This window comes from Dendrobates tinctorius, unplaced genomic scaffold, assembly GCF_039654945.1.
Source record: "Dendrobates tinctorius isolate UK_male_01 unplaced genomic scaffold, ASM3965494v1 ptg000015l, whole genome shotgun sequence".
Lineage (NCBI taxonomy): Eukaryota > Metazoa > Chordata > Amphibia > Anura > Dendrobatidae > Dendrobates > Dendrobates tinctorius.
Window position 1 is genome coordinate 51641322 of NW_027361683.1, and position 17546 is coordinate 51658867.

Genomic DNA, 17546 nt, shown 5'->3' on the forward strand with positions numbered 1-17546 from the left:
AAATAAGGCTAAAGAAAGAAAGGGAAAATCTAAACTGCCCCAGAGCAGACCCCAAAGCAATAGACAGCCACCAACATGCATTGTCGGTGATACAAGATGAAAACACAGACACAGATAGAAAGATACGCTGAGCAAACGATGGGGCCCTCGCTAACTAGAAAGGACAGGAAAGAAAAGCTGCTGTCTGCAATCACACAAAAAACCCTGCCAAAAAAAATGTCCAACATGTCTAATAGAAAAAGGCCCTGAAGTCGCTAGACTTCAAATCACTATATCAGCACTCAGGTATATTCTGAAGACAGAGCAAAAGAGATCAACTGATCAGAGACAAAATGGGGATTCAGCCAAGTCCCAGCCAGGGCTGGCTGAACACAAAAACTCATATGAACAATAGCAGAGAAAACTTAGCTTTAGGAAGGCAGGAACCAAACTGAAACCAGGAGCCACAGTCAGGAAAAAAAATCACCAGCAACTAGGGAGTCGGCTGCCTTAAATCCAATCAGAAACTCCTGATGTCCAATCGCAGTCCTCTTCCTCAGGTGGCTGGTCTCTGCCATTTAGATCAGCTTCATTACCTCCCTTCACCAGAGGGAGTTCAGATAGAGAATTCACTACTCCTCTGTCAGCACAGCCAGCTCCAGAACCCTCACCAGAAGCCAGAGGCAAACCCAAAAATGAGCTCACAACAGGATAATGTCTAATTGACACCTCTCCATTATAAATCAGCTTAATGTCACCTTCCAATTGCAAGAGGACATTAATATTAACCCATTAGCCACCGCTACAGGACAATGGGAATAGTTTTACTCGCCCTCCAATCTCCAAATGGCTGCCATATACCGACCACAGGGCTCAGCCACTGCCTTCATCGACCAATTCTCCACCTGGCTCCTCCACTTTCTCTCTTCTGACATCCCCACCATCATCATGGGGGACTTAAACATCCCCATTGACACCCACCAGCCTCCAAACTCCTGTCAATTACCTCATCCTTTGGACTTACTCAGTGGTCCTCCACAGCCACCCACACAGATGGACATACATTAGACCTCATCTTCACCTGCCTCTGTTCCCTATCTAATCTCACAACCTCTCCCTTCCCCTATCCGATCCCCATCTACTCACCTTCTCATCCTTGTCACCTGCCCCCCCCCCCCCCCCCATGTCCAGCCACTAGCACATTTTCGCAGAAACCTCGTACACCTAGACATTCACAGACTCTCAAGACTCTTCTACCTCTGTTCTCCATATCTTCACTCCACAACACGGACAGTGCCACCGCTTTCTACAACACCACCCTCACATCAGCCATAGACTAAGCCGCTCCTCTCATGCATGGCAAAGTGCGACAAACCAATAGGCAACCCTGGCACAATAACCTCACCAAAAAACTTCGACAAGCATCCAGGGTTGCGGAGTGGTGTTGGAAGAAAACATGCCTGCCAGACGACTTTATTGCTTTCAAACAAGCTACACTTGCCTTTAAATCAGCCCTCACCTTTGCTAAACAGACCTATTTCACAAACTTGTTTCTTAATTATCCCACAAACCAAAACAACTGTTCAGCACATTCAACTCTCTCCTCTGCCCACCACTGCCACCTCCAACTCCCCTCATCTCTGCTGAGGACTTTGCCACCTATTTCAAAAATCAAGATTGACCAAACAAGGCAAACCTTTACATTTCCACCACCCCAACCACTCCACATACCAGACATCTGCCCTTCCCTAATAACCTCCCTCTCCAACATCACTGAAGGAAAGCTTACTAATCTCCTTTCCAAATCACGCCTCACCACCTGTGGACTTGACCCCATCCCTTCACACCTGCTCCCCAACCTTACTAACATGATTATTCCGGCCCTAACCCATCTCTTCAACCTATCCTTAACTTCTGGTACCTTCCCCTCTGCCTTCAAACATGCCACCATAACACCCATCCTCAAGAAAATCAAACCTTGACACAACTGCTATACCCAGCTATCGCCCCATATCACTGCTCCCATTTGCTTCCAAACGCCTTAAACAGCATGTCCATGCTCAACTTTCCTTCCACCTCTCATCTAACTCCTTCCTTGACATCCTGAAATCTGGCTTCCGCTCCCACAACTCCATTGAAACTGCCCTGACCAAAGTTACTAATGACTTACTCACAGCCAAAGCTAACAGACAGTTCTCCATCCTTCTCCTTCTTGACCTGTCCTCCTCCCCCCCCCCCCCCCCATCTATACTCTTGGCCTAGGGCAACTCAAAGTCCCATGGCTTCCAGTACCACATGTATGCAGATGACACTCAGATCTACCTCTCTGGCCCAGATGTCACCTCTCTGCTGTCCAGAATCCCGGAGTGTCTATAAGCCATATCCTCCTTTTTCACCTCTCGCTTCCTAAAACTCAACGTAGACAAAACTGAACACATTATCTTTCTTCCATCTCACGTATCTTCCCTATCTATTATGGTAAACGGCATCACGCTCTCTCTAGCACGTGAAATCCGCTGCCTCGGAGTAACTCTCAACCCTGCCCTTCAAACCACACGTCCAACCTCTTGCCACCTCCAACTCAAAAATATTTCCAGAATCCGTCCCTTCCTCAGTCCTCAATCTACTAAAACTCTTGTACATGCCCTCACCATCTCTCGCCTTGACTATTGCAACATTCTCCTATGTGGCCTACCTGCTAACTCTCTTGCACCAATCCAGTCTGTCCTCAATTCTGCTGCCCAACTAATCCACCTCTCTCCTCCCCTGTCTCCCCCCCTCTGCAAATCCCTCCATTGGCTCCCAATTCCCCAACGAATCCAGTTCAAACTATTAACACTGACCTACAAAGTCATCCACAACCTTTCCCCTCCCTATATCTCTGAACTAATCTCCCAATATCTTCCCTCACGTAATCTTTGATCCTCCCAAGACCTCCTACTCACCTCCACACTTATTCGTTCCTCACACAACCGCCTCCAAAATTTCTCCCGAATATCCTCTGGAATGCCGTGCCTCAACACGTCCGATTAGCCACCACCCTCGGATCCTGACCACCACCGCCTCATGACCACCAGAGCTGCTGCACCCCCGACCTTCTGTCTCTTCCCCACTATCCCGTAGAATGTAAGTCCGCAAGGACAGGGTCCCCTCCTCTCTGTAACAATCTGTCATTGTAAATTTGTTTACTGTTAACGATATCTATAACTTTGTAACCCCCCCCCCCCCCCTTCTCATGTACAGCACCATGGAAAGGCGCTATATAAATAAAGAATAATAATAACAACGAGGGTAAGTGCCAGAAAAGGCGCATTTTATAGATGCGCCTTTTCTGGGGGCAGATTTTTGTAGCCATGGGGAGCCCATATCAATGGTCTCTCTCAAGGCTATTAAAATCTGCCCTCACTCACCTGCTTTACCCATCTGGTTGCGATGTTGCCGCGGGAGCCCACGCATTTTTGTCCAATTAATCCCTTCAACCTTGACGTCCCAAATTTTACACACAAATCCTAATTTAAATTAGTCAGGGACATATAAAAAAAAAAATACAGTAAACCATTTCATTTCATGTATGTAAACCATGTCTCATTTCATGTCGGGTAGGGGAATGATTTTACAGAAGCCGGCAATTGATTTAGCGGCTATTCTGCTATGTAGAAAGCTATGAAATACAAATATATATGTGTCTCAATGACATATATGTGTAAAAAAAAAAAAAAAAAAAAAATAATATAGGAACTGCACAAAATACCTTAGAGCAGTGCATGCTTCTCCAGACACCTCAATGTCCTTAGATACAGTATATACATATACACACACACTACCGTTCAAGAGTTTGGGGACACCCAGACAATTTTGTGTTTCATGAAAACTCACTTTTATTAATTAAATGACTTGCCAAATGAATTAAAAATCTAGTCCAGACATTGACAAGGATCAAAAAAAAAAATAAAAAATAAAAAATTTTTTTACTTGAAATAATTTTCTCCTTCAAACTTTGCTTTTGTCAAAGAATGATCCCTTTGCAGCAATTACAGCAGTGCAGACCTTTGGCATTCTAGCAGTTAATTTGCTGAGGTAATCTGGAAAAATTTCACCCCATGCTTCCAGAAGCCCCTCCCACAAGTTGGTTTGCCTTGTTGGGCACTTTATGCGTACTATATGGTCAAGCTGCTCCCACAACAGCTCAATGGGGTTGAGATCTGGTGACTGCGCTGGCCATGCCATTACATATAGAATACCAGCTGCCTGCTTCTTCCCCAAGTAGTTCTTGCATAATTTGGAGGTGTGCTTTGTCTCGTTGCAAAATGGAGTGATAGCCTCTCTTATTCAAAATCCTTTTTAACTTGTACAAATCTCCCACTTTACCAGCACCAAAGTAACCCCAGACCATCACATTACCTCCACCATGCTTGACAGATGGCGTCAGGCACTCTACCAGCATCTTTTCAGTTGTTCTGCATCTCACAAATGTTCTTCTGTGTGAGCCAAACACCTCAAACTTGGATTTGTCTGTCCATAACACTTTTTCCAATCTTCCTCTGTCCAATGTCTGTGTTCTTTTGCCCATATTAATCTTTTCCTTTTATTAGCCAGTCTCAGATATGGCCTTTTCTTTGCCGCTCTGCACTGAATGCCAGCATCCCGGAGTCGCCTCTTCACTGTAGACGGCGACACTGGCATTTTGCGTGTACTATTTAATGAAGCTGCCAGTTGAGGACCTGTGAGGAGTCGATTTCTCAAACTACAGACTCTAATGTACTTGACCTGTAGCTCAGTTGTGCAGCGGGGCTTCCCATTTCTCTTTCTACTCTGGTTTGAGCCTGTTTGTGCTCTCCTCTGAAGGGAATAGTACACACCGTTGTAGGAAATCTTCAGTTTCTTAGCAAATTTTCAGATGGAATAGCCTTCATTTCTAAGAACAAGGATAGACTGTCGAGTTTCATATGAAAGTTCTTTTTTTCTGGCCATTTTGAGAGTTTAATGGAACCAACAAATGTAATGCTCCAGATTCTCAACTAGCTCAAAGGAAAGTCAGGTTTATAGCTTCTCTAATCAGCCAAACTGTTTTCAGCTGTGCTAACATACTTGCACAAGGGTTTTCAAGGGTATTCTAACCATCCATTAGCCTTCTTACACAGTTAGCAAACACAATGTACCATAAGAACACTGGAGTGATGGTTGTTGGAAATGGGCCTCTAGACACCTATAATGATATTGCATTACAAGCCAGACATTTTGCAGCTAGAATAGTCATTTACTACATTGACAATGTATAGAGTGTATTTCTGAATCATTTAATGCTAGCTTCATTGGGAAAAAAACGTGCTTTTCTTTCAAAAATAATGAAATTTCTAAGTGACCCTAAACTTTTGAACGGTAGGGTATATATGTATTCTATGTGTATATAGCTATTCTTTCGCTTCTTTATTAAACCTGTCAGTGTGATTTTACTGTATCGCACACTGAATTGCCAGCTTTTCTAGAGGACACCGGGTGCGTATTTCTCGCAAGTCACAGATGTGGTCCATGTGTAATGCGTTTTTTTTTTGCACACCCATAGACTTGCATTGGCTCGGCCAGTAAAAAATACGCCAGAAATATACAGCTGATGGGAGCTACCCCATAGAGAATCATTGGTCCGTGTGCAATGCGGGTTTTTAATGCCTCTCACTCGTCCGTATTTCTCTCTAATGTGATGCCGGCGTAATTCTTAAGCAAGCCAGCTTTTGGTCGGTGCCAGACGTTCTATTTATTCATCTGGGAGGTAGCGACGTGGGCCGTTTAAATACTGCTGTGTTACTGACTCAGATGAAATTGTGCATTGCCAATCTCAAATGGCTATTCCCCTGTTGTATTTTGGGATACTCAGGGTAAATGGTTCCCCATTTAGCATGGTTTTCTCATCATTTGGTCTTTATGGGAAAAAAAAAAAAAAAAAGTGATTGAATAGGGGTATGTCTAAAACTCTCAAGTCTATTGGAGGTTTATTGAACCAGGCATATTGACAAAGTGATTTCCTTTAGGTTATGCAGATCTGAGTTAGTATACCTATTGGATATAGGACTGGATATTTTTAATGTAGGCATAGAGAATTTGATGGAGAGTGGTTTTGTAAGGCGTCACCGGCTGAAGCTGATCTTGGCTTGTGGGTGGTCGTCCAGCTAATGCTGGGTGGACATTTTGGTTTTTAGAAGTTTTAATATGTTATTTATTGGTACTGAATTTTATTGAACGTCTATGAAGTAATTATATTTGTTGTTAACCCAAAACAAACACTGTGGCCCTTTACTGCCAAATTCTGCATGGTGTTCTAGTTTTTATTTAATTGGTTTGGTGGGTTGACAGCTACGTTCCCATGCAGGATAGCCTAAAAGACACATCCCAAGAGAATCCGGTGAGCCAACTTGTAAAGACCAGAAAAATTAGCACTGAAAAAGGCCAATATCTCTGGAACTGGATGGCAGATTTAAAAAAAAAAAAACAAAAAAAAAACAAAAAAAAAAAAAAACACACACACCAAACACTGGAATGCCCAAGTGAAGAAGCAGGAATAAAATTAGAGTAAATCAGGCCACCCAAAATTTCAACTACATCAACAGAAACTTTGATTCATATTTTCTAAAGTTTACTAGCAATTTCCAACCTCAAAAGGTTGTATCTGGTGTATGTCACTGAACCTTGATTTTACTTCTAATCTGCCCGTTCTGGGTCAGGGTCTATCCATTGTAAAACTTTGAGGTGAAAGAAGGCCAAAATGGAACACTAAGTATCTTTAGTAGACCAGTTTTACACGTCAGTGGCTCAGGTACATGTAGTGACAGTTTTCTCACGTACCGGAGACACTGACACACAGACACATTCTAATGTGTCTATGCAGATGTCAGCGTGTTTTCACGGACCATATGTCCATGTGCAAAATACGCCGTCATGTCCGTTTTTGTGCAGCAGCACGGATCACACGGACCCATACAAGTCAATGGGTCTGTGTAAACACGTACCGCACACGGATGGCGTCTGTATGTGTTTTTAGGATTCATAGGGTTAATATTGAAACCAATTTTTTCACTACACAGACAGCGGACGGTACACACGGACATATGGATAGCACACGGATGGCCTGCGTACCCACACGGACAGCTCCGGTACCAGTTTTTCCAGTACTGGAATTATCTGGACGTGTGAAACCGCCCTTATGGAGTACAAGAAGGAGGCTAGAAACCACAACAGAGGAAAAACCTGTCACAGCTTTTCCTCTGTGTTTATAATGAAAGATTCAAAGTACCCTTTGAAGTGAACCTGTCATGTAAACAGATTAGCCTCATATCTGCAGGCTGATAGCTTTTTTTACATGAGAGGTTCCCTATAAAAGGGTACTTTGAGGGGTTCACCTTACACAAAGAGGAAGAGCTCCATTTCTACTATGGAAAACATAGATGCTTTTTAAAGGGAACCGGTCATGTAAAAAACCCCATTATTTTCCTGCAAATATGGGGTTAATTTTCAGGTTAATAGCGTTTGGAAGCTGTCCGGTGACCGCACTGCCAGGAGGAAAGGTACTTTATTCCCCCCGACAGTCTTGGGTTTTCAATCAGGGTATGTGCAGATTCTGCTTCGAATCTGGAGTGGATTGGCCTCTGCGGATCCGCAAGCAATGTACAGTATAATGTTAATCAATGGGTTTTAGAAACCGCAGTGCACATGCTGCAGATTTTTTCACGCGGTTTTAAATCCGCAGCATGTCAATTCTTTGTGCGGATTCCACAGCGGTTTGACACCTGTTCCATTGTCCAGGTGTCAAACTGCAGGGGAAAACCGCTGGCAAAGCCACAGGAAAACCGCAGGTCACTTTACCTGTGGTTTTACCTGCAAATCCATGCGGAAAAATCCACAGTGGAATCCGCACTGTGTGCACTAGGGTGACCGCAAAAAAAAAAAAAAAAAAAAATTTATATAATAATAATAATAATAATAATAATATGATGTCGGAATTTTGTCCGTCTGGACCACACAAAACGATTCCCCTTTCCAGATATTGAGAGAGCCAAAATTTGAGCTCGATCAAACGACGTTAACCCGTGCCGCTCGTCGCTCAAAGTTTGAAAAAATCCAAATTGAGGTATTTTAAGATTTAGGTATTTTGCATAGTCTGTTAGACTATAAAGAATGTGACAACAACATTGCAGAAATAGCCCTGACCAAATTTTCGAACCATTTGTGGTATTTGAATGCAGAGTTGGTGGGATTATCGTTTTTTGATCCCACCATTACAGACAATGAAAAGTTGTTAATGGCTAATAAATTGCTCAGTAGCACAGATGAACCATCAGAGCACGCTAGGGTTGTAAATCCAAAAGTTAGGAAAGAAAAATGAAAAGAGGTAGGAAGTAACCGACTTTAACGACCTTCTGACAAAAGATGAAGAACAAAAGCAATATGTCCTGCAAGTTGTAAGCAAATGCCGAGCATTATATTCTGACGTTTCAAAAACTACTTTAACAAAAGCTCTAGAATAGATTAGATAACTATGTAAAATTATCAACTCATGTAGGTTAGCGTGCTCTGATGGTTCATCTGTGCTACTGAGCAATTTATTAGCCATTAACAACTTTTCATTGTCTGTAATGATGGGATCAAAAAAACGATAATCCCACCAACTCTGCATTCAAATACCACAAATGGTTCGAAAATTTGGTCAGGGCTATTTCTGCAATGTTGTTGTCACATTCTTTATAGTCTAACAGACTATGCAAAATACCTAAATCTTAAAATACCTCAATTTGGATTTTTTCAAACTTTGAGCGACGAGCGGCACGGGTTAACGTCGTTTGATCGAGCTCAAATTTTGGCTCTCTCAATATCTGGACAGGGGAATCGTTTTGTGGGGTCCAGACGAACAAGATTCTGACATTTTTTCCCCCCCATATGAGATCCGGTCACCCTAATGTACACTCACCCTCAGAGGTGTTGCTTCAGTCAGTGCTCAGTAGATTGTGAATGGTGTCTGTAGCCATGTTCCAGCACTGACTTAGGGCGTGTGCACACGCTGCGGATTCTGCTGCGGATCTGCAGCGGTTTTCCATAATATCCTATGGGAAATTGAAACCGCAGTGCAGACGGTGTGGATTTTTCCACACAGATTTTCTGCGGTTTCTAATCCGCAGAAAGAATCGACATGTCAATTCCTTCCGCGGATTCTGCTGTGGTTTACCATCTCCTCCATTGTAGAAGTGATAATCCGCAGGCTAATCCGCAGATAAACCGCAGGTCTTTTGACCTGCGGATTTTGAAAGAGCCGCGCGGATCAACCCGCAGCAGAATCCGCAGCGTGTGCACACACCCTAATATCAGGCTGTTGACTGAAGCCTTGCAGGCCCACCTCCATGACTGAAAACATGAGGCTGCCGGTAGAAATAAAGGTCATTTTATCCTGGCAGCCAGGCTCTCAGTGGGCAGACTCAGAATACTACTAGCCTTAAGATTTAGGCTATGTGCACACGTAGCGTTTTAAAACGCTCACTAAAAACCGGACTCCTTCCCAGAAATCGCGGTTTTTTCCGCGCGATTTCACCGCGATTTTCGCGTGTGTTATTCAAGCACTTTCCAAGCGATTTGAAGCATCGCTTGGAAAGTGATTGACAGGTTGGTCACACTCGTCAAACATAGTGTTTGACAAGTGTGACCAGGTTTTTACTATTGAGGCCGCCTATGCGGCCTCAATAGTAAAAGATAGCATTTTAACATCCCAAAAAAAAAAAAATTAAAATCGGGGTATATTTACCTTCCGGCGTCCCGCGCTGCATTCCCGGGCCTCAGCGTTCCCAGTAATGCCTTGCGAGACCTGTGATGACGTAGAGTCACGCGAGACTACGTCATTACAGGGCCTTGCCGCAAGGCATTACTGGGAATGCTAGGTCGAGAATGGAGCGCGGGACACAGGAAGGTAAATATACCCCGATTTTTTATTCTTTTTTTTTTTTACAGGGGTATGGTGCCCAGGGCCTGGAGGACAGTTTCCTCTCCTCCACACCGTGGGTACCAACCGCACATGAGACGCTTAACTTCCCGCATGGTGGGCATAGCCACATGCGGGAAGTAAGCGATTCTCATGCATTCCTATGGGTGCGGAATCACGGCAATTCTTTGCGATTCCGCACAAAAGAATGAGCATGCTGCGATTTTTTCCGCGATGCGATTCTGCCGCGGAAAAAAGCACAGCATGTGCGGAATACCATAGGAATGCATGGGGGGCGTTCTGTACACGATTTAAGCGTTTTCACGCCGAAAATCGCGGCAAAAACGCTTAAAAAAAAAAAAAAAAAAAAAAAAAAAAAAAAAAAATCGCTACGTGTGCACACAGCCTAAATGTGGCGCCCCTGAGGGTTCAGTCGCCACAGAGGTACTGCACCTCCTCCTGAGGTGTGGTGCCCCACCATTCAGGTAAGGTGGAGACACCTGACCACACTCCAACACCTGCATCCCACACAACATAGTAGTGTAGCAAAGCACCTTTGGTGGCTCCCTGCGTGGAGCACGAAGAGTGCTGGGAGGTGGGTGGAGCTTAGTCTGCACCAGAGAGCGGGAGATTATTGGGACTAAGTCAGTCAGACAAGGAGTCAGAGAGAGGATCCCCTGAGTGGGATAGATGAAGGAAGTGCTGCAGCAGACCTCAGTGACCTGGGTCTGCTGGCACAGGAAAGATATTCAGAAAGCCTAATTCTCCATAAGAAAGATTGATTTGTACGGAACGTAAGGAGAAGAGAACTAAGGATTAGAGCAGAGCCCTTCCTCAAGTTCTAAGCGCATGGCCGGGGTCCGGTCCCCGAGGTTGTATGGATACTAATGGTCCTGCAACAGACACCGGAGGAATAGAAGTTGTCATCACTTTAATCCCACACAAGACTTGGCGGCACAACAGCAACATGAGAGAGCCGGGACTTAGTAGCAAGGAGTCCCCGAAGCAGACTACAGCTGTCTGCCGTACAAGTAGAGTTCTAAGAACATCTGAAAGGAGGAACTCCAGTGTAACTCAGTACTTCACTACGAGTGCTAAGGAGGGAGACGTTCAGGAAAGGCATATTTTGGCGGAGTGTTGGAACGGAGTACTTCATCTTGCCTGGAGGCTGGCTGAGCTCCTGACCTGGAGGACACAGCATGGATGCGGGCACCTGTATGCACAACAGACTGAGTAAAGCTTTGGAACTACATGCCCTGGTGTCCTCCGCTTATTCCTGCGCCAACCCACTCGGCACTGCTACATCTCTGTGCTGAACACTGCACCCTCTTACTCAACATCTATTACACTGCCCTGGGACTACAGTCCTGCCTGTGGAGGGCTACACCAGCATTGCTGCACCACACCATCTGTCCGCAGCGTCGGCTTAACATCTTCATTGCCGAACACCACAGGTGGCGTCACGAATCATTCACTAATAAACTTTAATCATCATCCACACATTTAACATTCCCCTTTTACAAAAGACACCCAGGGCCATGGACCGGGTCACAGCTACCGTGACATCTACCATTGAAATCAATGGGCCCGGCTCCGAGTACCCCGCCGCCCTTTGAGGGCAACCGGTCCATAAACCAATATCTGCAAGTTATTGTTTTTTTTTTACATGGCAGGTTCCCTCTAAAATGCAGCTATGCTTCCATAATAGATTGAGCTTTTATGTGCAGTTATATTCCCTTGTAGAGGATTACTTTTTATAAACAATCATGTCCTTCTCTTGGAGGTTAACTGTTTACTAATGTTGAGCAATCGTGCTTGGATAAGATGTTATCTGAGCATGCTCACGTGCTATTAGAGTATCTGCGGCGTGCTCGCATACTATGTTCGAGTGGCTGCAGCTGCATGTCTTGCGGCTGGTTGACAGCTGCAACACATACAGGGATTGCCTGTTTGTTATTGTTGTTCGCTCCTTTGTCTGGGCTGCGTATTACACAAAGGCATCTTATTACATAGCTGCCAAATAATATTCTGAATTAAGTCAAATTCAAGCTATTATTTGGAGGTGAGGAAAATGTTCACTAGATTTGTGTTTTGCTCATTCGCAGCACATAATTTACAACTTTTCTGCTTCACTTTTGGCATGTCATCCATTGTCACGTGACCGTGTTCCGAAACAGAAAAAAGGCACATATCCAAGAGTTAAAGTTTATAGGTAGTTTATCAAAAAGTTACATAATTTGTTCCAAAATCAAATAAAGAATTTTATGGCATGATGTACTCATCTTTCGCCAGCAGTTCCACTAACATTAAATTCAACAGAAGACTAGCATGCTTACCGCAGCTTCATTCAAGAGAGGGCTGCTGAGCAGTTATCCCCATCTTATAAAATTAGCACAAAATAAAAAGGCCAATTTCTCTGAAACCATATGATGAATTTAAAAAAAAAAAAATGAATAAACTGGAGCAGGCAGAAGGAATGAAATAAGAGAAAAAAAAACTGGCCAGTTTTCACCTGGGAACAAGTCCTCTTTAGCCCCTTCCTGACATATGCAGTACAGTACAGTTACTGTACTACAGTTATGATAGGGGTCCCTAATGTTTATGTGGGCTTGCACACCGAGCCCACATCTTTCAAGTGCATCACATGATAAAATGAGTAAAGTCATTCAAAAGTACAATTTGTTTCATAAAAATCAAGCCCTCATATGGCTATGTGGACGAAAAAACAAACAAAAAAAAAAAATATTATATATATATATATATATATATATATATATATATATATATATATATATATATATATATATATATATATATAATTTTTTTTTTTTTTGTTTGTTTTTTTTGTTTTTTCCTCCCTTTTTCCAAGAGAGATAGATATATATATATATATATATATATATATATATATATATATATATATATATATATATCTATCTATCTATCTATCTCTCTTGGAAAAAGGGAGGAAAAAACAAACAAAAAAACAGAAATTGGCCGCTGTGTGAAGAGGTTAAGTTACCACTAAAATCATTAATATTGAAGTTCTATAAGTGTAACGGTGGATGTATGAATGAGATGGATATCAATAATTACAATAATGAAGGGGCTGTCCACTAATAGGACTCTAAATGTTTGCACCCTTCATACTCTAAATGTTTGTCCCCATTAAAATAAAACACACTTAGGCTATGTGCACATGCTGCGGATTCACCAGTGGATTTTTCCGTGCGGATCCGCAGGTAAATTAACCTGCGGTTTTACCTGCGGATTGGCCTGCGGTTTGACACCTGGACAATGGAATAGGTGGCAAACCGCTGCGGAATCCGCAGAAAGAATTGACATGTCATTTATTTTTGCGGATTTAAAACCGCAGCTTTTCCGCAGTGAAAAAACTGCAGCATGTGCACTGCGGATTGTAAATCCCATAGACTTACATTGTACTCTACACTGTCTGTGGAACTGCTGCTGATCCGCAGAGGCCAAAACTGCAGCGAATCCGCAGCAGAATCCACAGAATGTGCACATACCCTTACTCTCCTCCCGTGCCAGGGCTGTCCAGCAATGTCGGCATTTGTGTTCCCGGGGCTCACGTGAGGTTGTTACATTATGCGAGCCCTGCACCCAATCAGCACTGATGTCACTGTCTCCGTCTTCAAATATACAAGTAATCAAGAGGAAGAGCCACAGTGACACCAGTTCTGACTGAATGCAGCACTCACGTGACCCAACAACCGTACGAGCGCCCCAGTACTCAGAGTGCCAACACTGCTGGAACGGCGCCAGCATGGGAGGGAGTATAAGGCCGGGACCACACATGCGAAGAATACGGCCAAGTCTCGCATGTTAATACCCAGCACTGCCGCCGGCACTCGGGAGCGGAGCGTACGACTCCATGTATTGATATGCAGCTCGCATGTGTGATCCTGGCCTCAGTGTTTTTATTTTAATGAGGCCAAACATTCAGGGTAAAAATTGATTGTCGTAGTAGTGGACAACCCCTTTAAGTTTATCAGTCACCTGCATGAGTTCTATATCAGCCCAGCATGTTGTCAACTTTCAATTGACAAATTTTGAAATCTCAACTTGTAAATATGAACTACAAATGGCCAGCGTGTCTAAAAAAATATAATCAACTATTAATATTTTTGCTACATAAAAGAAATGTTAGGTAACCCTGTAGTGACAAGCATGAAAGATTTATTATCCAGTTACGAAACTTCATTTAACGTAAATACAAGATTATTAGGTTTATTTTCCGTGATGAGTTTTAGACGCTACATACTGTTGCAGCTTAAAAATGCAATGCCTTAAAGTTCCAGCAATGTGAATAGGATTTATAGAAATCTCATGCCTGCTGCCTTTTTTACGCATTGTAGAATGACCTGCGGTGTGGGTTTCAGATCCTCGGCATGTCAATATCTCTTGTGAATTTTATGAGCAGATTTTCCCCATAGAGTTGCATTAAATATTGAAAATCCATAGGCGCATCTTAAATGCATTTCCACTCTGGAAACCCACTAAAACACTTCTAATCCACACATGATTGTATCAAGAAAGTTTTGTCAAAGCAAAAAACCAGGATGTAAAAAAAAAGTTTTATTAAAACATGAGGTACCAAAGAAAAAGTTCCAAAACCGCTTGTAGAAGGCATGCAACATTGGTTACCTAACAGGTGCAGAAAATCTACACCAAAATGCTCATTGTGGGAAAGTAGCTTTAGATGCAGCATTTACCTGTTTTTTTTATTCAATTCTTTACACTAACACTACTCGAGCTAAACCTATATAAACCAAATTTATTATAATATACAAGCTAAAAATTCTCACAGCTCTTCAGATTGGCCTGTTAGGGGGTAATGACAGTCACCAAACAAGATGTGAAGACAACAAGCATAACCTCACTTACCTTGCTGGATTCTGGCAAAAACTGTTGCAGGTTGTGTCCTTTACATCCGCACAATGACACCGTGCAGACGCTCTCTTTCTGCGCCTTCCTGCATTCCCTAAGCCATAAGGAAGCATTTGGCTGTGAGAACAGGTAAAACAGATACATTATTTATGATATGCAGCAGCGCGACCGTTGTGGGATATTTATATGGTATGTATGTATTTACGTACACAATATGTAGCCTTGCAAAGCAGAAGAATAAACTAAGTAACTAAGTACACATAGGACAAGGAATGCATTCTAAGGAGCGCAACTGCCTGCAGTATAATACATCTGATCCTGGTCACAGTCAACATTACCTTCTCAGCTTATAGTCGTGGACATATCGTTGAGGCACCCTATCCAGCTGCACAGGGGCCCAAGAGGTAATGGGGCCCATTTCTACCTGAAACCTAGGTGGACTTGTGCATTATGAGGAGCTATTGGACTGTAAGGCTGTGTTCACACACAGTGTTTAGCGGTTTTTACTATAAAACCGCTAAAAATAAGCTTCCCAGTCATTTCTATGCATTTTGCACATTGATGCGTTTTTTAATGCGAAAAAACCGCATCGTGGTAAAAAACGCAGCATGCTCATTAATTTTGCGGATTTTTCCCCGGTTTTGGCTTCTTCAATGCGGTTTGAAACCGCTGCAGAAAAAAAACGCATCAAAAACCGCCACGGAAAAATAGGTGGGGTTTCTGGAAAGGGATTCAGGTTTTTGAGCAGAAATTTTCTGCAACGTGTGCACTTAGCCTAAAGGGGCCATATTCTGTTCTTGCACAGGGGCCCTCTTCTGTCTGTGTCCGCCAGGGATTACTATTCATTAGACAGCACTCACCTTCCTGTGTTTATCCAAATAATATCCAAGTGACAAAAATATATGCACTCCTTGTCCATCCAGTTATTGCAGGAGCAGCGCTTCACCCGCGTGTGACTGCCTGGTGGGACCGCTGGAGAGATGTCTGAAGGGGAAATGGTGGCAACAGCTAGAAAGATGAAGAGTGCAAGTTATAAAGTAGCGCAGAGCATTGGATTGCAGTGCTCAGTAACACAAGGCTGGATAGTCCGACTTCTACATCATGGAAACTGACGTTCATGCACGCAGTGTCCATTTTTTAGCCATGAAAATTTATAGATTGGGTGAAAACTTGTTCAGTTGCTCAGAAAATGGATCGCTCCCTGCGTAAAAATGATTCTCGAGGCAGTAGAACTACAGTTCTCAGCATTTTAAAATCAATTCAGAATTGCTTAGTCATGACCCACAAAGAATTGGTCAATTAAAGCAATGTAAAGTACATAATTTGTCTGAACGATCTCAGCAATAGGGTATGTAGTCTATCCCAGCTGAATGGGAAACATGGTGTGTCTTACAGCTGGCCTGGATCATGGACAGTTAGCTCTAACCCCCCCCCATCACGGCGCAGCAGGGGGCCGACACAGCACCGGCGCAGCAGGGGGCCGACACAGCACCGGCGCAGCAGGGGGCCGACACAGCACCGGCGCAGGGGCCAATTCACACCTCAGCTATTGAGGGCCATATCCTGTTCTGGCTCAGGCACCACTGTCTGGAGCCTGCCAGTGCACAGGCACAGCTTATAGGAGACCCCCGTGACACTGTATATGCCACACCATGACAGGGTCCATCAGCAGCAGGCGGCATTAGCTCTGTGCTGCTGGGGTACAGCTGTCAGGGGATGCTGAGGAGCCCGGAGAGGCAGACATGCCCAAATCCTGCCATTCCCATGCCGGCGAGTGTAGAAGGTAGGGCAATAAAATCTGTGGGGATGTCACCTCTGCACGTGTAGCTGAATGTGCTGGAAACATTTCCTACACGACCTCACAATAACACGAGCGGCCAACATTGTCCGTCCTGCTCCCGGGAGCAGACCAGCCTCCAGAACACCAAGCTCGCGGTGTGGAAGCTTCAGTGCCTGGAATCACTTCCTTCAGAACTGCTCAATAGGAGGGCAGCGTGGGCGTCTGTGGTCCTGGTGGTCCTAAGATTCATGGCGCTGCCATTCTATACATCTGCTGCACAGAGCAGGCAGAACATACATGGCAGCGCTGCTTGGTACCACACGCCATGCTATACACCAGGTGCCACGGCTGCTCCTCGCACACTGACACTACTATGGGGGACTACTAGGAAAGAGTTCTCTGCCCCGCACCCCTGCACACCAGGACCGTACCAGCGACTCACCTGCCACAGCCAGGACCATGGCCGCACAGCCGGCTCCCAGCATCTCGGCTGTCACCAGGTGTGAAGTGCTCTCTACCTGCCCTGATCCCGGCGCTTAAATAGCCCCCAGGACGTCCACGCCCCTCCACTGTGGACCAGGTGAGCGACAAGTGGCTGCCTACCGCCAGGCCTGCCCCCCACCGACAGCCCTCCTATTCTGGAGAAATCCGTCCTTATCGTCCAGGGAGGGAATGACGGGAGGCCGAGGAACAGCGGACTTAACCCGTGCGGTGACCGGCTTATCGGGGTCCGGTATACAGGAAGGATGAGAGCTAGAAAATACACAAGAGGGGAGGTGAGGGAAATAAATGATAGAAAGATGTAGATTATCTCATATCTCATCGTTATCTTATAGCACATAGATTGATAATCTTCATATCTATCCATCCAATCTCTATCTACAATCTATCTCCCTATATATCTTTCTATTTGTCTATATA

The 17546-nt window shown here is 44.1% G+C and overlaps 1 protein-coding gene across 3 annotated transcripts in view; it reads right to left on the minus strand.

Moving 5' to 3' along the window:
• The window catches only part of EDN2 (endothelin 2), an 86733-nt gene extending 69498 nt beyond the window's left edge, over positions 1–17235 (minus strand). For 2 of the 3 annotated variants that reach the window (XM_073564169.1, XM_073564168.1), the window contains exons 1-3: positions 17068–17200; positions 15706–15853; positions 14843–14962 (exon numbers count right to left, since the gene is read on the minus strand). In XM_073564169.1, the coding sequence (XP_073420270.1) occupies positions 14843–14962; positions 15706–15853; positions 17068–17110 (311 nt within the window). In that variant the 5' untranslated portion in view covers positions 17111–17200. Of the gene's footprint in view, positions 1–14842; positions 14963–15705; positions 15854–17067 lie in introns of all 3 variants that reach the window. The other variant, XM_073564170.1, reaches the window with a different exon arrangement.
• Between the last annotated feature and the right edge of the window lie 311 nt (positions 17236–17546).